At 44.7% G+C, this 22,712-nt stretch overlaps 2 protein-coding genes across 7 annotated transcripts in view; one reads left to right on the top strand and one right to left on the bottom strand.

Annotated features, from left to right (window-relative positions):
- Nucleotides 1-1,062: 1,062 nt before the first annotated feature.
- LOC142785107 (uncharacterized) lies at nt 1,063-19,813 on the bottom strand. 6 transcript variants are annotated; one of them, XM_075883537.1, is made up of 4 exons: nt 16,986-19,813; nt 16,195-16,451; nt 15,480-15,602; nt 1,063-5,560 (listed from the first exon to the last, which is right to left on the bottom strand). In XM_075883537.1, exons 2-4 carry the CDS (start codon nt 16,418-16,420, stop codon nt 5,331-5,333), a joined length of 579 nt encoding a protein of 192 aa, XP_075739652.1. In that variant the 5' UTR covers nt 16,421-16,451; nt 16,986-19,813; the 3' UTR covers nt 1,063-5,330. The 6 variants fall into 6 exon arrangements, with proteins under 6 accessions (XP_075739652.1, XP_075739655.1, XP_075739653.1 ...); XM_075883540.1 differs by having other exon boundaries at nt 15,480-15,524; XM_075883538.1 differs by lacking the exon at nt 1,063-5,560 and adding an exon at nt 12,257-14,929.
- A 148-nt stretch (nt 19,814-19,961) lies between these two features.
- LOC142785106 (calcitonin gene-related peptide type 1 receptor-like) overlaps nt 19,962-22,712 on the top strand; it is a 65,854-nt gene continuing 63,103 nt past the window's right edge. The window contains exon 1 of the mRNA XM_075883536.1: nt 19,962-20,135. The gene's annotated coding sequence lies outside the window, so the exon portion shown is untranslated. The remainder of the gene's footprint in view (nt 20,136-22,712) is intronic.

Here is a 22,712-nt window from a genome sequence, read left to right as displayed (position 1 = left end):
GCATGCTCTGTTGTATTCATAGTTCGGAGCATACGTGAACCTTCCATATCGATGTCATCTGTGCTGACATGCTATCTTACCGGCATGCTTTATTTTTTTTATTCAGTTTCTCAGTGATAAACATGTTTAGGTGAATGGCAATAGTTCATGATATGGGCATTTTGATACTGTACATCCTTTTTTAGTATAGGGGTGTTAGTTAGCATGGTGAAACTCTCGTAAGGGTGAAGACTGCTTTAATTGCGCACTGACTCTATTACTGGTATTTTTTATTGGCAGGATGTTTCACACTCGTCTTGCTATTTCTTAACAACATCACTTACGCTAATAATTTTCTGAGCTGCATGTTAATAGACAACCTAAAAGGAGACTTTGTTTTAAATACCTTTATTTTACCATCATGTCAAATACTCTAAGTTGAATTCATTGCGGAAATATTGAGGCAGTGCGTAAATTTCAAGTATTCATTGTTACACGTGTCGTTTGCCCGAAGTATCGACCACACATCTTTTCCCGCTGAATCTTTCCAGAACATATGACTGACTTGCCTAATCGTACCACACCACACTTCGTGATTACTCTGAACAATCATTCTACGTGATTCCTCACTTTCATCGTGTTGTAGTGATGAGCAGTGAGTGCTGCTGACAGCTAAAGTCGGCAGCCCATTGCTTGAGTTGATGACGAACCATCTTACACAATAAAAGCGTCCTGGCTCTGTCTGAGGTTAGAATCTCACCGTGGAATCGGTTTATAACGCACTGGCTTTTTTTTTTGTTGCATAGTGGGACACTTTTAATGACATTGGCATTTTTCTGAGCTCCTGTTAACCGCAACATCACAGGTTTGTTTGTTTTCTTTATGGCGTAACCGCTTTCTCGTGAAGGTGGAATAAAGAAGGGCTTTGATACGGTGTTGTGCTACGGGCTTAGCGAAAACCTCACTGTCAGAATAAATTCGGAGGTTTAAAAATGCAGTGTTTGTAATAAGCAATCGACCACTTCTAGTCCTTGTTAAATTTTCTTTTTACGATTTCCAGTGAACACATCTATGAAGTATATATATATATATAAAGATATATATATATATATATATATATGTATATATATATATATATAAAGAGAGAGAGAGAGAGAGAGAGAGAGAAAGATGGCTTTTTCGCAGTGCCAGCCAAACGAAGATGTAAATTATTTCCGCGAAAAATGAACATGGTTGTTTCTCTCACCTGACATTTTCTTCGTCCAGGTCTAGAGCGTCACCTTCTATCGAATGCAAGGGCGTAACATTCACTTGCGCTGAGTGGACGAATGCGCGTACAGCTTCGTCCAAGTGTTTCACGTGGATGTTTAGAGCACAAATGTCTTGTATCTCGAGTTGAGTGGAGGCCTCGTCTAGCAACGCACTCATCAGATCAGAGGCATTGCTGAGAACGAAAGAGAAGCAGCAAGCTTACAAACGGCGCTACATAGTGACGCCAGCGCGTTCAATATAATGTAATAATTGGGGGAGGGGAGTGATTTTAAACGAAAAGAAGAGAAAAGTGGACCCCGTCACTGTCCCTCAGGGGGAGGACACCTCAATGGTAGCTTACGAGGGCTGGGGGTAAAGGAGGGATTTAAAGGATACGATTAGAAGGCAAAGAGACAGAGAGAGAGAAAGGAAAGGGCGAGGCGAAGGAACAGTGAATGACAGAAGTAAGGAGAAGATAGGAAAGATGGAGACGGTCGCAGGAGTCCGAGGACGGGGCACCACTCGGCGCGAGCTCTTGTCGACGTCAGGAGATGGCGTAGGGCGAGTCCAGTCGGCCAGAGCTGCGCTGTTGTCGGAGATCGCGGCGACACAACCGGTCGGCACGAAATAAAGTGAGCGAGTCCGAAATAATCGTTAGGGTTCAACGTCCCAATACCACCTCATGATTGTGAGAGACACCGTGGTGAAGGGCCTAAGAAATTTTGACCACCTGGAGTTCTTTAACGTGCACCTGAATATAAGCACACGAGCTTCAAGCATTTGCGCCTCCATCAATAATGCGGCCGGCGCGGTCGGGATTCGATCCCACCACTTGCGAGTCAGCAGCCGAGTGCCTTAGTCACTAGACCAAAGTGGTGGGTTGTAGTGCATTCTAATGCAAACGGAAAGCTACAGTGGAGCCAAACGTTCACAGTGAGAAGCTATACGCTACCACACCACATATTAATGTCCCTAGTCAGGAACTGGGCACTTTTAGTTGGGCGTACTCAACCGTCCTACGTACGCAGCACGATACGTTGTATGCGCTGCAAGCGAAGCGCTCAACAACACTTTTAATTGATCGTATCGACCGTACCGAGATGCGTTTCGTTCAAGTCGATGTGTCACATGCGAAACGAAACAGCTTTCGGGAGATTCAAGAAAAACTTGTGTGTGCAAGTAAAGAGAAGGACACGGAAAGACCGGAGAGGGAGAGCCGCATCAGGCGCTGTGTCTGCCTTTATTTGCGCACACCAATAAACCTTGAAATATGAGTTAACTCGCCCAGCTTCAAGTTTTGCTGAACCACATTCCTGGCGCTTCTTTCGTCATCGTGTGGAAGCGGCCGTGCTTGGCTACTGGCATCCAAGTCAAAACCAATAGTTGGATCGATGGTTTTACGTTCTGTGCCATCCTGCAATCGACTGCTCTTTGACTCGATATCTCGTGGAAGAGTATCGTAGCCAGCACTACATTTCGTTACGTTTGCGTGTGTCGGGTATTTCTTTTTTTTTTTCGGACGTATTCACGCATCGGTAGAATAGATACGTTACGTACTGCGCATGCGCATTTCTCTCCCGTAGTCACGCTGCCTATACGTAAGCTCGTTACGTATGCCCAACTAAAGTTTCTAATCCCCTTGTTATCGTATACCCTTGCTTACCCGTACGTGCCAATTGGGCTGCCTGGGTACACGTCAACTGTTTCATCTTTGTGGCTGCGAATCATCAGAGCAGACGGCAGGGGGCTCTCCAGAATTCCGCGAACCATAAGTTGGAAGAGCGCTGAGAAAGTGGACACCTGCATCCATGCGTCCGTGTTCAATTTAGCATCATGCCACATTGAGCTCAGGTGACCTTTTGTGGTCGTGTTATCGAAAAAGGCGATGCAAGATATGTACGATCTGGCCCCCTGAAATTGAAAACAAAAGTGACTCTGTAACAAGCTCGCAGCAGTTGGCATGCGTTCCCGATGTAATAATCTGGCCTCTCCACGGTGGTCTAGTGGCTAAGGTACTCGGCTGCTGACCCGCAGGCCGCCGAATCGAATCCCGGCTGCGGTGGCTGCATTTTTGATGGAGGTGAAAATGCTGTCACCGTGTGCTGAGATTTGGGTGCTCGGTAAAAAACCCCAGGTGGTGGAACTTTCCGGAATCCTCAACAACGGCGTCTCTGATAATCATATGGTGGTTTTGGGACGTACGTGAAACCCCATAAATCAATCAATCATGTCATAATCTGCATAAGAATTGAAACTTGAGCAAGTTTGTACGTATTCATCTTTATTTTAGCAGCGAATTTGGGAACGAGGAAAATTGGCGAATTTTATTGAGAGAAAAGGAGTAGAGGGGCAGGGCAGTGGGGAGTGGGAGACAGAGCACTGGGAAACAGGGTCACACGATCTCCCACTGGAATGCGGCCCGCTCCCGGGGAGCAGGTGAGAGGGGTATGAGTGCGGAGACCATGTGAAAGCAAAATACGCCTGAAATCGGACAGTCACTACTTCGTTACCCTAGTACATAGTATATTTGTGCAAGGATGCATTTGGCAGACGTTCAGCTGCCATCGTCGCCACCCGTAAAGAAACGGGGAACAGTGGTTTTGAACTACACATGATTCCGACCAATGCCACCGTAGTCACCGGATTAAGACAAATTGGGAGAAAGTGACGTTCATAGTCGATATGACTCGTTGTACTGCGCCTACTCCGCTTTTCAGGCTAGAGCACTATACAAACTGCTCCTCGCTTCTCTCGGTGCAGCAGAAGCGCTCTCGCTCAACCAATGAATTGAAAGGGCTCCTGCACCTGTTCGACCACTAAAACACACCGGCTCTGAGGAGAGCACTTTCAGCTTTCTGTTGGGAGCACCTGCTCTCCTAGTGGAATTCACCATAGAAGATCCGTGTTGTGCACATCCTTTTCTTCTTAGTCCTCATCTTCTGGTGCGCTGCTAAAATCAAGTTAAGTCATTATCTGCTATGTTTGAAAACCTTCGATAACCGCACGTTTAAGTAACAAAGGCGCACAATCTGTTTTATTGAAGTGGCAGGCTGGCGATCACCTTTTTCACATATATCGTTTGTGGACGTGAAATTGCGTTGCTTTTAAACATCTTCCAGAACGATCGGAAGATGGAAATTTCATGCACAATCTTTAAACCTCGGCAGCTCATACTTGATTCACGGTTATCAACCGCGCATTCACCATTTCTTGCATTAATACAGGTATGTATTTCGCTATTCTTCTCGGTCCCATGACTTGCAGCTGGCAGTAACACCAGTTCATGCTTAAATCAGTGAATGCACAAAAGCAAATACACACGTGAATATTTAACCTCGGATGTGTGTGAATTTTCTTGCATATCTATGAATATCTGTATGCTTCTCTAATGTTGGATAACTATTTCATACTTTGCCTGATCAAGTTGGCAGTAGACTGTTATGAATTGCACAAGGTATTAACATTCCAGACAATAACACAACATTAAGTTGTTTGTAACAAAAGAGCGCGAGCAATAGCATAACATTTCAGTACGCTTAGATATGTAAGATCTCCCCATGCGATGTTTGTCGCCTTATTATTTATATCTGGAGTTTAACATCCCCACACCACGATATGATATTGAGAGATGTCGTAGCGGAGGGCTCCGGAAATTTTGGACATGTGGGCTTGCTAACCATGTTTCGACATTTCACAGAATCACAGACTCACAGTACACGGGCCTCTAGCATTTCACCTCCATCGAAAGGCGACTGCCACAGCCAGAATCGAACCCGCGTCTTTTGCGTCCTCGTACGTTAACCACTACACCAACGCGGTGAGTGAGGGTCGCCTTTAAGGGCCGATGAGGACGCTCGATTATGACGTTAGCGGACGGACGGTGCGAAGGCTGCAGCAGTGTTTCACATTCAGGATGTGAGCGAGAACATTTGCTATGTTCTCGCGTTAGAACTGAAAGAGGGGACGCGATATCAAATAAAAAACGCCGCACACTCATTAAAGTGTCAGTGCAGCACCCGGAAACTGAGACTCCTAGTGTACCACTTCGAAATCGAAACTCAGCTAGTACCCTGCGTGGGGAAGGATCGTTTCTGTCGTCGTCATCGTCTGTGTTCTTGGACTTGAGCAGTTCCAGCATCCTGGTGTTCACGTGGGCGACGTAGCGATGTTCCAGCCACTGCTGATAAGTGCCCGAGTGGTTGCCGCCGTCCTCGAGACCCTGCTGCGATACGTTCCAGAGTGCGCAGCAGAACTGGTAGAAATCGGAGCACGGATTGACACCACGAGTACGGACAGAGTCGGTGAGAGCATAGGCGGCTGTTCGGCAGTCCTGAAACGCAGTAATAGGAAAATCAAGCAGAAAAACATAGGCAGGAAACAAAATCATTATTGTAACTAAAATAACACCATTGCAGTCACTGAGTCTTCGGATTCCCACTCTTTGTTCAACAATTATTCAGCAACATACGGCTATTGTTCCTGTTCGCATTTTTACGGCTTTGTTCTTCTAATCGATCGTCAGCTGAGTGTTATGACCATGTGTGTCCCATGCAGGGTCCATAACTATCATGGCTGTAATAAAAAAAATAAATGAAGAACTAAACACTTTTGATGAACGTGTTGCGTGAACTCCAGTGATGAAATCTGTGGAAATATGTCCTTTTTTGCGTTTTCCGATCTTTTAAAATTTAGTTGTAAAATCTCTGAATGATTATTCAATACAAAATTAGCACTGAAGTGAATTAACTATGTTTCCGGTAAGGTAGTCTTATTTCCTCAGGAGGGTAGCTGTAAAAATACACTTGTACTCAATTTGCTCCAATGTCCGATGTTTGATACAAAATAGCACACTTTGGATATTTGGAGTGTTGTGCATCCGGCTTAATGCGGTTCCGCATGACGATACAGAGTAGAGTTGCTCTTCCAGACGAAATTGTGTATTAATAAATTCTCATTGCCAGAGAGTGGCGTCTGGCACATATTTAGGCTTATTTAAGTCTGTAGCACAGTAGTGCGGGCTACCAAAATCCGACCAGGAGAAGACAATGATGGCACAACAAGCACAAGATGATGGCGCCTGTTCCTGCTGGTGTCCGCAAAGATGGCTTCAGATTAAATACATCGTGGTCTTGAAGCATCGTCAATTGTCTCCCAGTTTGCAGGAAACAGGTACACGGAATAAAAACTTGGCAACTGCTATTCAAATCCGAGCTTTTCGAAGGGGAAGCGGGTATTCTACCGCTGCGGCACTTTGGTGCAGCCGCGTGCCGCTCTCAAGGCAAAGACTCATTTCAAACTACTGATCCAGCACCCCAAGTGGCTTGACCTAGTTTGGGCTTCACTTTTCGACGCTCGTTCTGGACGCCCCCTGTTGTAGTACATTATACCATATGTGAACATAAAATTGAAAATTTCCTTTGGCTGCGAAAAAAAAAATGGCAGCATATCCACGGAGTGAGTGATGAAGAGTGGGGCGAAGAATTCGTCGGTCCATTCGTTCTCGCTTTCGTCCGTCCATGCATCCGTCTGTGTGACCGTCCATGCGTCTATCAGCCCGTCCGTGCGTGCACCTGTTCGTGCGTCCGTCCCTGCGTTCGTCCATGCAGCCGCCCCTGCGTCCGTTCATGCGTCCATCCACGCATCTGTCTATGTGTCCGTTCGTCCATCTATTCAACACTCCAAGTACCACCATCTCGCATCTTTTCATCATATTGTAGCGATGCTGAGGCAGACAAGTTAAAAAACAAGCGTATTTATTAGGGCGAACTTGTGCCCACGATTTTAAAGAGTGGGGTGTTCAAGTCCGAGTAGCTGAGTGGCACAGATACAACTATCTTCCTCTTCCTGGTTGCCGGAGCGCACGAACGCGTCGCGCATGCCAGCCGGGTCTTGCTTGTGCTCTTGCCACGATGATTGTGGCGGGCTACTTGAACGTGGCCAACCTGTCGCGGCATTATCCCCCTCCTCAGACGCATCGTCCCGATGCTTAAGACAGTGAAAGATACATGCGCACTCTCACTCGTTTTTCGACGATCTGTCATGATAAGGCTTCATGCGGACTACGTGTACCACTTCCGTGGGATTGCGGCGTCTTGAAGTCACGTGTTCAGCGGTTCTGACTTCATAAGTGACGTTGCTGATACGGTTGAGTACTTCATAAGGGCCGAAGTATCGGCAAAGAAGCTTTTCAGAGAGTCCGCGGCGGCGCACTGGTATCCATATCCACACTTTGTCACCGGGATGATAAAGTGCGTCACTGCGTCGCTTGTTGTACCGACTAGAATCGACGTGCTGTTGGTGGCGTATTTGGTATCTTGCCATTTGCCGTGCTTCTTCGGCTCTTTGCAAGAAGTCATCTAAGTCAGGTGGATAGCTGCGTTCGTCCTGTAGTGGTAACATGGCATCCAGCGGGGTGGTCACTCTTCGGCCGAATACTAGTTCGAAAGGAGCAACGTGGGTTGTTTCTTGAACGGCTGTATTATATGCGAATGTTACGTAGGGTAATATTTCATCCCACTGTTTATGTTCAACATCGACATACATTGATAGCATGTCAGTCAGAGTTCTCTTGAGACGTTCGGTTAAGCCATTTGACTGAGGGTGATACGCCGTTGTTCTTCTGTGATCGGTATTTGTCATGCGCATCAGGCATTGCATTAGGTCTGCAGTAAATGCGGTGCCCCGATCCGTAATAACGACGATGGGCGCACCATGTCTGAGCACTATGTTGTTCACAAAGAACTTGGCGACTTCGGCAGCTGTCGCACTGTACAGAGAGTCAGTCTCAGCATAACGGGTCAGATAGTCTGTGGCTACGACTATCAATTTCTTGCTGCACACGATGTCGGGAAAGGTCCTAGAAAGTCCATGCCGACTTGTTGGAATGGGGCATCTGGAGGGTCTATTGGCTGGAGAAGGCCGGCTGGTTTTACGGGTGGAGTTTTGCGCCGTCGACATTGACGACAAGTTTTCACGTAGTGCTGCACTGATGCGAGCAACTTAGGCCAATAGTATTTCACGTGAATCCTGGCGAATGTTCGGCTCACACCCATGTGTCCAGATGTTGGCTCGTCGTGGCATGCGTGCAGAATTTCCTCTCGCATGGCTGTGGGCACGACTAGTAAAAACGTTTCACCATTAGGTTCGAAGTTCCTCCTGTAAAGGACACTTCCTCGAAGGCAGAACGCGGAGAGCGCTTTGGAGAATATGCGAGGGACTTGAACGTCGAGACCCTGCAGGTGTTTTATAAGCGCCAGCAAATCCGGGTCATCTCGTTGTAGTTGAGCGATTTCGGATGCGTCGACAACGCCTAGAAACGGGAAGTCTTCCTCTTCTGGTACTCTTGGATCGACGGGAGAGCATGACAGGCAGTCGGCATCACTGTGTTTCCTTCCAGATTTGTACACGACCGTAATGTCATACACCTGCAGCCTGAGGCTCCATCTTGCTAGTCGACCTGACGGGTCCTTGAGATTTGCCTGCCAGCATAGAGCATGGTGGTCACTGACAGCTCTGAACGGTCTACCATAAAGGTATGGTCGAAACTTCTTTATTGCCCAGATGACTGCGAGGCACTCTTTTTCAGTTGCAGAGTAGTTAGCCTCAGCTTTTGATAGTTTGCGGCTGGCATAGGCTTACACTTTCTCTTGACCATTTTGCCATTGGACAATGTTGGCGCCGAGGCCGACATTGCTGGCATCGGTATGCACTTCAGTGTCGGCTGTCTCATCAAAATGGGCAAGTATTGGTGAACACTGAAGTCGTTTTCTTAATTCGTCAAAAGCTTTGTGTTGTTCGCTTTTCCATGTGAAGGGCAGGTCGTCTTTCATCAGTTTTGTAAGAGGATCCGCAATCTTTGAGAAGTTTTCAACAAATCGCCTATAGTAGGCACATAAACCCAAAAATCGACGCACTGACTTTTTGTCTCTGGGTGTGGGGAACCTCTGAACAGCGGCTGTCTTTTCGGGATCAGGACGAACACCATCGGAACTAATGACATGTCCAAGGAATCGCAGTTCTTCGAAGCCGAAGTGGCGTTTTTCGGGTTTGATTGTCAATTTAGCTGACCGGATGGCTTCCAATACTGTGCGTAGTCGCTCTAGATGTTTGTAAAACGTTGCAGAGAATACCACCACGTCATCCAAATACACTAGGCATGACTGCCATTTAAATCCGGCAAGGACAGTGTCCATCATACGCTGGAACGTTGCTGGTGCGGAACAGAGGCCGAATGGAAGCACTTTAAATTTCTAGAGGCCATCTGGTGTTACGAATGCCGTTTTTTCACGGTCCCGCTCGTCGACCTCTATTTGCCAATATCCGCTTTTCAGATCTAAGGAGGAGAAAAACTTTGCGGATCGCAACCGATCTAGTGTATCGTCGATACGTGGCAAGGCGTAGACATCTCGTTTAGTTACACTGTTCAGTTTTCTGTAGTCGACACAGAATCTATGTGTGTTGTCTTTCTTCTTAACGAGCACTACGGGGGACGCCCATGGACCATTCGAAGGCTGGATGACATCATCCGAAAGCATCTCCTCCACTTTCTTCTTGATAATTTCCCGTTCTTTCTGTGACACCCGATATGGATGCTGGCATATAGGCCTCGTGTCGTCTTGCGTTATAATTCTGTGTTTCGTGATTGACGTGCGCTGGACCTTCGAGGCACTTGAAAAGCAATCAGAGAATTCTTTTACCAAGGCGTAAATCTGGGGCCGAATTGACAAAGCTTTCTCTTTGGCTACGCATTTTCTTAGCCAAAAGTTCTCTTATCTGGAGGGATTACTATAGCGCGGGTATGAATTTAACTTATTCGGCACTTAAGAGGGCAAGGAGGACACACGATAGGCGATGAAACGACAAGAAAAGAAAGAAGTGTGTGCCGATAATATCGAGGTAGCACGCAAAGCGTCTAGCATCGAGAGTATACGATGATAGCCAATGATTTGCTGCATCTAAGTTTCAGTTCCGCGAGCGTCTGCTACAGCGCTTACGGGATGCCGCGTACCTTGTAATAGACGTTTTGGTGGGCTGTGCAAAGCCAAGCACTCGCCTTTATTAACGACTGTAGCTAAAGAAAATAATTGCTCCATGGCCTTAAGCCACCGAGCAATCCATGCACTGTCTCGCCAAGTACAAGTAAACAACACTCCAGGGGTACCACATAAATGAAACCACACATAAATCGATGCATGCAATGTTTGAAAATGTGCCTCGAATGTCTTCCCCTATTTAACGTGACCAGTTACCTTATATTTCATTGAAGCTGCGCTGCTACTTAACTAATTCGGTGCAATCTAGCACGGTATATTGGTGAACGTAAGGGTGTTTTGTACCTATAGTCAAAGGTAGCCTTTGTTAGAATATTCTTATTACAAGACACATGAGCGACTTTGGTGCCTGCAGACGAATTGTGCGGAAATAGATAACAGCAGTAATCAAATGAAATTGTGAGCGCAATTTCGCTGGTTCCATGCACCGCAGCATTTTTATAATGCCGAAATGCGAGAACGTGCATACGCTTACGCTTAGGTATATGTCTACGTAAAATAAGGGAGACTCGTCGGGAGGTGTCTCAGTGCTAATGCTTTTCACAAAACACGGTGCAAATATTTCGCCCAGCGTTGTTTGAGTGTCCAAACAAACCTAGAGACGTGTATACGAGTCTTGAAGTCGAGAGACGTTATCACACGTGCAAAAAGGACGGAAAGAGAGAGAGAGAGAGAGACTCTCGTTTTGCCTCCGCGAAAGCTGGAAATCAATAGATAATAAAGACAATTTTCTGGCCCAAGAGATGTCAGGGAAAGTTTCCGCAAAGAAACGTCGGATGCTTGGAGAGCATAAAAAAGTGGAGTACGCATTTTATGGGAGCGACAGCCACACAGAAAGCTTGATGAAGTGTGACTGTCTTTAGATGTGAGAATCAATGCTAATTAAGAGAGTTGAGCTAATAAGCCAAAACTTTCCTAAATAACAATAATGGAAGCAAACTGAGCATTCATCTAGTGAAAGTGACACTAGTGACAGTGAACTCATAATAGTTGATTAGCGTTGTCACAGGCCGATATATATTTTTATTTTCTTATCTATATTCGGAAAACTATGAGAAGGTAGCGTACGTTAGAGCCGGCTATCCCAACGTCATGACAGTAATGTACAAGAATAAATAGCGCACGGTTATACAGTCACACGTGGCGGTTTCTCTCTTCTATAGTAACCTTGGGAAAACGCATTCTAACTATTTTTTTCTATTTTTGATAAAGTTTCACGGGACGTTTTTGCATTTGGCTTCATTCGAAGGAATGACGATATATCAGCAATAGGACGAACACAAGCACTGCTGCAGTGGACGAGCGGTTACAGTGCTCAACTACAGTCTAGGAGGTACTTGGTTCGATTCGCAGAATCACTGAGCACTTTTTTTTTTTTAAGAGGTTGCCCCGCCTGACATTATGCGTGGTGGCGGGTACTAGTTTTTTGAGAAGTAGGCTTTCGCACTTGCTTCTTTTACTCCCCTTTTGACCCAAAAGCGCTGTACTGTGCTCCTTCAAAAATGAAACAATTCAGGGTTCATAATTTTCTCCTCCATCCTCTCTTATCGCAAAAGTGTCCAGTGCTGAAATACCAATATCATACCTGGTATTTTACTTTTCATGTGTTTGGATATTCGACCAGCAATCCGTCTTCACTGTGTTTTGAAGAAAATCTACACATGCAGTGAGCTAACTGCTTGCAGCCAAATTGACTGCCTTTGTAGGGACACGCTTTCGTGCTAATTTGGTGGGCATCATCACATGCAGCAAGACCAAAGAGCCCGGACAGTTAGAGCTGACGCAAACAGAGTGATTAGTTTGTGTCTTCTCTCCCGCTATTTGTCATGCTGCACGCTTCAGTGTAATGTCACTGTCAATGGTTAAAATGAACTATAGCAGTTAATCGAGTTCTGCTGAGACGGTCCCCTATTGTCCAGAATGGAACAGAACAATGGCAATTTGATTTGTGTGATAAAGAGATACCCTGCTTATGGTTACTAGAATAAATTTCTAAACTGAAGTTTATTTTTTATTAACAACAGTTCAAGTGCAGATGAAAGGTGCATGGACAAAGTTCGTGTATTCAGCTTGACTAGGTTTGTGACCTTAATTGTAATTGCGAACCGGTATCACAGTATGCATAAATATCACACACATATACAACCACGGGTGATAGCTTGCTTATTCTGATTAAAATTAAAAGGTTGAATTCGACATATTCAACCAACGCAATGTGTACGAGATATGCCGTGTAGAGTAGCTATGCTCGAAACTAATCTTCGCAGGTTCGTTTCATTTTACCCAATTTCTTGCCCATGACTGTAGGTTGGTAAATGAAACTTCTTCGAACACACATATTCTGTGTAAGGTTACATTTATTTTTATGCAGTACAAAACGAATTGAAATGTATAATGGCTCAAAAGAGAAATAACTAGAAACAAATTCAGCCAAATCATTACCAAACTTACTCACCAATGATAAACGGATTCTCATTTAAAAGATACATACATACATACATACATACATACATACATACATACATACATACATACATACATACATACATACATACATACATACATACATACATACATACATACATACATACATACATACATACATACATACATACATACATACATACATACATATACGCACACACACATATACATATGTACACCCATACATACATACATACACACACTCAGGTGTAAATATTAAAATGAATGGCTATAAAACAACAATTCTAATACACTCATTTTGAATATACTACAGAGAGTAACTTACGAGAGAAATCCACCGGCACTGTTATGTCTGAACACGGTGTTTCTCGAACCATCTCGCAAAAGCTTGATGCATAGTCTTACGCTGCTGCCCAGTGACAAGCAGTTTTTTTAAAAAACGCAAGAATAAAGCCCTTGACAATATCTTGCTAAAGAAAAGGGCTGTGCATCAATATTTTGTACATGTCTGCAATATCACTCTGTTTATTTATATAGCTTGGCTCATTCACAACCCACTAACAAAGCATGTTAGGACACTTGGGCGGAAAGTTGGCACAGCGTGAGTAAATCCTAGACAATACATGAATAATACAATTATAAGCTATTAAGCTCCTTGGTGCAAACAGTGTTTATATTGACAGCTATAAGTGCCATCTCGTTTCCCCAAAACACTTTTCAAAAGTAGAATCAACTTTATTTAGCTAAAAGTTTCTATTCTGGCGGGTCATGGTGGCTCAACGGTGGAAGTGACTCTTTCGGCCAAGAAAACAAAGACCAATTATTTTTCCAGTTCGTGAATTCACCCCATAATAACATTGAGGCAGCTGGTAGGAGTGCTTTTGGAGAGAGGAAACCACCACATTCCCACCATTTGTGGCCTTGGGAAGCTACTTCACTTGGACAAAAGTGATGAAAAACACTCCTCAAGAAGACTTCAAAGTTCGCACATCAACACAGTTCCCATACAGCTGTCTATTAGTCTGCTTGAAAAATATTGAGTTTACTGGTGGGCAAAGACTGTACACTATGTGAGGTGATGCTCCAGTGCACTGCATGTATGTCTTGCTGCTGGCCTCAACTGCGATGTTGCTCAGCACATATGTGTAAAATAACAACTAATACTATGCCACTGCAAAGTAATTATGTGTCATTTGCATGAAACAGTGACCACAATAAAAGAACATAACATTTGCCTTCACAAAGTTCAAAAAATGTAAATAAATTTCCACAGAGTTTTCACAGTTCATCTGAGGATAGTAATATTGGTTGTAAACACATTCTTACTTCCACTAACAAACTATTTTAAGATGCCAGATTCATACCAGCACTTTTGTAGGGCTAAACAATTGTACAGGCACCTAGAAAAACACAAGTGAATTCATGCTATAGCTACATATAAAAATAAATACTTTTATTTCTAGTCTGAGCAGAGCTGCATATATGAAAAGACACTTGCATTACATTATGAACAAACCTATGCGAGCAAAGTATACACTTAAAAAGTTACACTTACACAGTAGATAAGTAGACTGTTGAAGGACGGACAGGCAGTGGGATAATACCGAAGCACTAAAATTTACTGTTAAGATATACTAGGAGTAGTGATGATCCTCTTTCTTCCAAATAAAATAATCCACATAGATTCACTTCCCAGAGCTTATACACTCATGGCATCATTGGCGCTATACAAATGAGTGTACACTGAAGGATTACATCGACTAAGTACATGATTACTGCATCCATGGCTTTACTTCTTGTGCTACAAAGAATGCAAACACAGTTAGAATTGGCGACCATGGATGCTGTGATTTCTGGCATGTAAATAGAGGCACGCAGGCACTTCACACACATGTTAAAAACTTCAGCTCAAAAATATTTGCCCACGAACACTACAGCAGCCTTTAAATTAGTGTCATAATTTGTTATCTTTCATGCAAAATTTAAATTATTTCGAATGCAAGCAAATGAACTGCTGAATAATTAACTGCTAAGAAGTTAAGCAGCAGCTGCTCCTGACATCACAATGTGCTCTTTCTGCTGTTGTAAACTTTGAGCAGGAGAACAGTCACTGGCAGTCCCTTTATACTTGTTGGTCTTCTGTGCTCTGTTCTTGATACACTGTACATGACCGTGGATCACCGAACCCCTTGTTACTGCTGGAACTTATAAAAATACAGATCATTGTTACAACCATGCTACATGCAAGAGTGTATAGTTGTCAATTATGTGCTCATATTTACAGATATTGTATTTTCAGAAGCCAATGACAAGCCTCAACACACACATACACAAACAATGAACACTGAAAATATATTTAATATGATACAAGAGCAAAACTACAATGTTATAGATGAAGGCATGAAACTTCTGACAGGCATAAAAAGCCAATAGAGGTTCTTCTATTTCGACTTTACACTAGGTGCGAGAAGTAGACCACAAATAAGTTCACTAAGAAACACAAGTTAGACTGCATTACAACACAACAGCCAATGTTCATAACTTTAAGGCTGTCTAACATAGCCAGCTCACCATACCGCATATAGGAGCAAATGGGCAGTGTAGAAGACACGAAGAACTTGTGGATTATGAGTGTGCTTGTTGCTGACATCTATTATTCTAAATGAACAAAACCTTTCAAAAATGCACTTCATCAGGGGAAATAATCATACGCAACAAACACAACGGGCTCCTAGAGGTGCCACCAACACTCACCATTATTGTTGACACCAGTGTCTTGCCGGATGGATATGCTGCGTCCTGCACAGAACACCAAAAGAGCGCTCCATGACTTGGGTTCCATGTGTGCTAGCTGCATCGCTCTGCTGCTGAAATAGGCTAGCCACAGACAGAGAAATGAGAAGCCATGGCTTTGAAACACACTGAACGTCACCTTTAGAGATCAACAATGCATACTTCGGTCAGGTACAATTTGTAGAAAAATATATATCACTATGCAATCGTGGGGAACATGTTCGGCTGAAACACAAGCAACAGCACTGAGAGAGAAAAAGCTACATTAGGTAAAAGATGCAGTTACTGGCCCTATGCCATCTGAGGCTTCTTCAATAGGTCTTTCTCCTTGCAAGTTGTGAACAGCCAGGCAATTTTCACCCACTTGCCATTTCCTTCCAGAGCACTGATTCACAGAGGGGGTCACAAGCTCGAGAGCTCAATAAGGAATCAAAGTATTTGTGCTCGTTTCAAAGCACAAGCTTTTGAGTCTCACATTATTGGAGTTTCATTCATAAGCTGCAGGCTTCCAGCTTTCAACATTCTCAATTATCTTGCAATTTAGTTGTATAAATCTTGAATAAGAATTATGTGTAAGATTATTACAGGTATCCACTGAAAGCAACCATGCTTGGGTTTTCAATTTGTGCACAGTAAGTGGTGTTCACGTAATCGTATGTATTAAAGAAAAACTAACCTTGCAGCCAGCCGTTAGGCAGTTTTGTGCCCTCGAAGCTCCCAAGCAGATCGCAGTCCTTCCAGATGAGGCTGCCATGCATGCTTCCACGCCACATCCGCTGAATGATAACAGTCCCAGCAGTGACATAGGCTTGCACAGTCAGGGAGAACGTGTCCTTCATATTTTGTACAGGTGCTCCAAGTAATGATGAGGATTGATGAGCCAGAATGTACAACCGATGCATCACAGGACCTTAACAAACCAATCTCTCTGATCTGTGAAGAGCCAAAAACGAGATATTTCAAAACAATCATTAAAAGCCCTCACTTCTAATACTTATTTGAGGAAGCTATCACTTCGTTAAAGTGACCAAAATCTGCTATAATCACTTTGAAATAAACTGAAGCCTCATGTAAAATTTACATACCGCAATATATATGTCCTACTGAAGTATAGTACTACCACAGTGGTAATCGTCTATAGAATCAATTTTCCAAAATAACATAAATATTTTAGGTGCAACCTGGCTCCTGAAAAATAAATTCACATTACCTTTCCAACTATCAAACGTGGTCAATTGACAGGCCCAACCTCAAAATCAAACAAGAGCTCACTTGTATCAAATCGCAAAAAACTTTTTATGTATTTTCTCCATATTATATGTATGTATATAACAGTAGTAGTAAATTTTTCATGCTTCAACTTACCATAGAGAAACATTACATCTGATGGGCTTAAAAACTTGCACACGTTATAGAACTGCGTGAATTATAGTACCGGTGAAATTTAGTTCTGCAAGGTGAACTCACCGATGGCAGCATTTAGTAGCCGTCGGTGTCATGAGGAACGAAGTACGGCCAACAGACCAAGGGCATCTGCAGACTTGAAGCTGCCAATGACAGCAATGAAGGGCTGGCCAGGCATGCACGTCCATTGATAAAGTGTAAGAACTGGCCATGACCGGCTGTTGTCAAGGCTCTAGTGCCGTGCAAAACTATGGCCAGACGAACTCGGAAACCTGTAGTTAGGCGATATTGGCCTACAACTTCATCCAAAGCAAGGCACCGGTGAAATCTTTGCTTTTTCTGGGGGCCGGAGGGAAGCTTGACGTTCACGGGCTCTCGCTGCCACATAGAACTCTCAAGTTGTTACCGAAGAATAGTCTAGGCGCGCTTCCAAAGTAACACGATCCACAACAGAATGTAGCATCTCGCAGCTTTGGTTGATCACATCACAGCGCTAGGTCTGGGGGCCGGAGGGAAGCTTGACGTTCACGGGCTCTCGCTGCCACATAGAACTCTCAAGTTGTTACCGAAGAACAGTCTAGGCGCGCTTCCAAAGTAACACGATCCACAACAGAATGTAGCATCTCGCAGTTTTGGTTGATCACATCACAGCGCTAGGACTATGGTTATCACAAAAAGGAAAAGTTACGACTTAACAAACAAAAGCGCCAAGCTGCCCCACCACAGCTTCGCAGGGCAAAACAGTTATCAACGCTGTCTTTCAATTTTCGGTCACACGAGCACAGCTTGTTCACAAGTCTTGGAACGTCAACACAGCACCACTGTTCACAACGAACATCGTTTCACTCCCAAACAGTACATTGCTCTCAAGTAAATAGAAGCGTACGGGCTAACTAGTGGCGAAGCAAGAACCGAGCGCGTAGTTCATACGTTTCCGTACGTACTTGGGGTCACTCAAGTAACGTGTCAAAACGCTGTCAATCCGAAATGTCGCACAGCACCCAACTGAGAGACTGGAAAGTCAAGCGAACGAACTGTTACCGGCACACAAACACACATTGCAGGCTTCTCGAGTGCTAGTTGCCGTCGATACATCGACGCCGATCCCCGCTTGATAACCACACCGACGCACAGGCTTCGCTGCGCTTCACCGTACACCATTGCACTGCCACAGCTTTCCGCACTGCTTACACGCACCGAAAGAGCTGCTGTAATCACAACACATCCGGTCAAACGCTGAAGTAACTCGTGCACGAAGTGTTTGCTGAAAGTCCTACCGACCGATATGCTGTTACGACGCCATGTTGTTTTCGACAACTGCGCAGCACATAAGAGAGCTCTTAGAAAGTACTTGCACTATTTTCACGGCGTGAAAAAATTTTCTCTTATGTGCGAGGGGGGTGATATGACGAAGAGGACAGGCGTGCCAGATGAAAGAAGCGTTTTGGCAACGTCACGGAGTGAGCTGATGTAGAGGGTATTGCTTCACAACCAATCACAAGCTGTGCCTGTCGGCCAAGCCGTCGTCTGCTCGCGTTTGTCGTCTGCTTCGATCAGAGCATGCGACAGGGGATTCGCCTTCGCAACGCTATTATTCTGAGGTCAAGTGGTCGCTGCGTCGCACAAAATACATGTCAGTGGCTCGCTCTACCTTTGAGTGATGTTCGTGCGCCAAGTTAAATGGCTGGTAATTGACGCAGGGATGAATTCAGCCAAGGTTTGCTCCAGAATCGTGAGGGTTTGCATATTTTCGGTGTCATACAAAGTTACTAGGGTCATTTCATTCCGATTGCTTGCCATATTATGACGGTCCATATCCGTGTCTGAACAGTGAAGGTGAAGATGCATGATTTGTTTGTAGTTCCATGCGTAATCACGCGCACCCCTAATACGCTATGGTTTACAAAGTACGCTTTGTTCCAGATCGTCCCAAAGTATATCGACAGCTGTATTTCAGAGATCGCAACCATTGGACAGTTAGAGCCAATGAAAGTACACTAGAGCACAAACTTTATGAACCACTCACTGAAAACTTCCTGTCATTTTTATTTTCAATAGCGTGCCAAGAAAGTGCTCCCATTAACCTCTTTGGTGGTAATTTCCACCAATGAGGCCAGGATCTCGAGTCGCACTTTTAATTGGATGAGATGGGGCGCAACACAACAACATAACAAATAAGGTTGATCCTATGCCATGCCGCGTTCGGATGCACCGACCATTCACGTGTCACATTGGTTTTCATCCAACCACAAATCTTTACATACGTAGTTTTATGCCATTGACGCCCAATAGAATTCTTCAATTACTGCGACTTCGAACTTATTGGACGATGGTGGTTGTCAACACCATCCACTGCGTACAAGGGAAACAACACGCGAAGCTCAAAGCGCCGAAAGAAATAAAAACGCACGAGCAGTCATCAGGCAGCCCTTAATGGGCGTGAATTAACTCAAAACCAGCCAGGGCACCAAAGTATACCGCCGCGGCAGCAGGTTCTAAGTAGCCACATTGTTCCTAAGAGTGGTCTGGACCACTCTTAGGATTTTCTCTCAGCCATGCTGTTTTTACGCACAATTTCGCTTCGTGAATCCACTTACGAGCACTTTTCGGTGACGTAAGCAAATATAGCAACTGCATCACCATCGCTGACATGTACCCGGGCAGTCACAGCGCGCTTTATTTGCAGCGGCCGATGCGACAACGATGGCCCCTTACGACGTTTTTTTGTTTCGTGAATCGACTTACGCAACAAAATTTCTCTTGCGCAAAAACGTTTTCGTAAGTGAGTTTTGTGAATCCGGCCCCTGGTTACTTCTTAATGCGAGCTTAAGCAGCGCAACAGCTCTTACGCTCGGGGGATCGAACCACACTCAGACCCAGCCCTCCTCGCAGTCGCCCGCCCAGGAACGAGCTTCGGCGCGCGAGAAGATATATTCGCCGGAAACTCACGTCCGGGGGCACGTGGCTTTGGCGGATGACCAATGCGAGGACGGCGATAAAGCTCAAGCGTGGGGTGCTTACACCACCGGTCGTCGCAAGAGGTGACGTGGGTCGCGGAGAGGGCACTAGAAACCAGTCTCCTATGGATTCTCGAAGATCGAACGACGTGATAAAGGACACGTCGTCATGGACAAGGATACGACGAACGGCTTTCACCGTCGTGCGTAGTACGCGCACAGTTCAGACACCACGCGTGGGCGGCCGAGAGCGCACGTAAGTTGACGTGCTCGCTTTCGTTCGCATTGGAAGAGCCGAGGCTTGCCCCGCGTTGTTCGCTCTTCCCGAAAAGGATGCCACCCTCTTCAGAGATTGTTGAATGATTGGTTCTTTTTTTTTCTTTGAAAGAGGGCGAAGGTGGTTGCGAAGAATACGTGCATATTTTGTAACGCACGTGAATATTATGCAGACTGAAGCGCAGCAATACGAAACCACGGCAATAACGCCAAAACTTTCTTTCTTTCTTTCTTTCTTTCTTTCTTTCCTTCTTTCTTTCTTTCTTTCTTTCATGCAGTTTTCTCTGGTGCAGTTCGCTCTAGATGTTTATTTCACGGAAAGCGTGGGAAGATGACCTTCTTAAGGTAGAAATCGAGTACTAGCTCAGACAACTTGTCTGTGTGCGAATGCTTATCTCTATCTGCTGTCTGTTCAGTGCGTAGCTGGGCTCGGCAGCTCGTAAGTCGACCTTAAACACGTAACTCCTTCGGGCCGGCTATGGAAGAGTGGTACATACTGATAGCCATAGGCGTGTTGGAGTTGCACCAAATTGCCAGAGGTAACACTGCGAGCAGCGCAGTAGCAGAGAGAGTACGTTGCTTCTTTTCTGCGCGTTCGTAAGCGCTTTCCACGTATCCTGCTATGCGCGCATGCTAGAGTGATCCCCACGAGCACAGCAAACAAGTGGAAAGCCATCTTGAGTATCGAACTCTCATTACGACTGCATCATTGTTCTCATATCCCCGTGGCGCAAAAACAGTCAGTCAAGTAGATACAAGGCTATACCCGTTCATTGGCACTCCTTTCTCGATTGTATACGTTAAAATTGTGATAGGTTTATTTTCAACCATTATTCGTGGCAGCGAGTGCGTAAAATATACAAAAGTAATTGAGTAAATGAAATGTCACACTTGAACACACGGGCCCCGCTCAGCTACTCAGGCCCCACTCAGGCCCCGCTCAGAGACCGAACCCGAAGATCATGGGTTCGGTCTCTGCGACTGTATTTCGAAAGTGGCCAAATGGTGGAGGACCGTATACTCTACATTGTCAGTGCACGTAAAAAAATTAGTCTAAATCGCTGAGGCCCTCCTCTGTAGCAGGCCCCGACGCGGTGGTCTAGTGGCTAAGGTACTCGGCTGCTGACCCACAGTTCGCGGGATCGAATCCCGGCTGCGGCGGCTGCATTTCCGACGGAGGCTGAAATGTTGTAGGCCCATGTGCTCAAATTTTGATGCACGCTAAACAACTCCAAGTCGTTGAATTGTCCGGAGTCCTCCACTACGGCGTCTCTCATAATCATATGGTGGTTTTGGGACGTTAAACCCTACATTACAATTATTCTTCTGTAGCAGGCCTCATAAGTATATCGCCGCTATGGCTAGTGAAACTCTCGAAAATATAGATATGCGCACGCCAGCCGTACTACGTTGGATTCTTATACGGCTATCTTTGCTACTAATGCGCACAGTGTCGACAAAATATTTTAGCTTGTTAGATGCGACCTCGATAATGGTTTCTGCACGTCCAGGGTATTTCGAATAATTTTTCTCATGTTTATTTCAGGCTGTGCTACATAGCTGCGATAACAATGTGGGCATTGCCTGCGAGATTGTTTTCCTTATAAACACGCATTTTCAATTCAGCATAATCTTTATATTTTGTTCTTCTTATTGTTTGTGCCCTTGGCGCTCATTAAATGCCCAAAACGACAAGTAAGGTTGATTTCTGAATACAGCTATTTAAAAAAAATCGAATGAAAGCCTGCATTATTAATACGGCTATGCACTCTCCTGTATCGTTATGGCACTCGTAGCGCGTGTTAAAAACTCAAAATTTAGTACAAAAGATGACTGCAAGGTTGATTTATGGATTCTGGCCCTAGCTAGCTGCCTATAAAACACATTAAGAGTACACTTTTTTCAAGTAATCAGAGATAAAGTGAATGCTGGTTGGTGAAGACTGTTCTAAGCAACTGTTAGTAAATGTTTTGAGACTACGTATTCCAATATTTGCAGAATAGTATTTATTTAGCTTAGCGTTAGCGTGAGTACAGACCAGGTCTGTTTCCAGGAATATTTTTCGGTAGAGAGGAGGCACTTGTTGAACGCATTGAACAGCACCTACTTTCATTCTTTGTTTTCTGTAACACACCAACACCCTCTACTAGGTGAATTTCGCGACGGCAGGGGCGGGGGGCTCTCTGGGGCATTCCTCTTGATTACAAACCTGATACAGGTTGAGCACCCAATTCATTCTACTATAGAACAGCCCACCTGCTATGAACTCTTTCAAGACGCCTGTGAACTTCTGTTTCTGTGTTTGATGTACTGTTTATTTCCTTGAGTTCTCCTACACCACATATCTGCTATAGAGCACCACATATTAAGGCGGTAGCGCGCAACTTGTCACGTCTGTGATCAAACTACTTCCCTGCTCGCATCAGCTGATAACATGCCACGCTACTCCACGTTATGGTTGAACAATACAGTAACATTTAAAAGATAGACATGAGGAATTCTTGTGAGGCACACAGGCAGCAATATGACATCCATACAGAATATTTGTGTGGAAGGC

This window comes from Rhipicephalus microplus, unplaced genomic scaffold, assembly GCF_043290135.1.
Source record: "Rhipicephalus microplus isolate Deutch F79 unplaced genomic scaffold, USDA_Rmic scaffold_18, whole genome shotgun sequence".
NCBI classification, from domain to species: domain Eukaryota; kingdom Metazoa; phylum Arthropoda; class Arachnida; order Ixodida; family Ixodidae; genus Rhipicephalus; species Rhipicephalus microplus.
The sequence above is the reverse complement of the archived record's forward strand: the minus strand, read 5'-3'. Positions and strand labels throughout refer to the sequence as shown.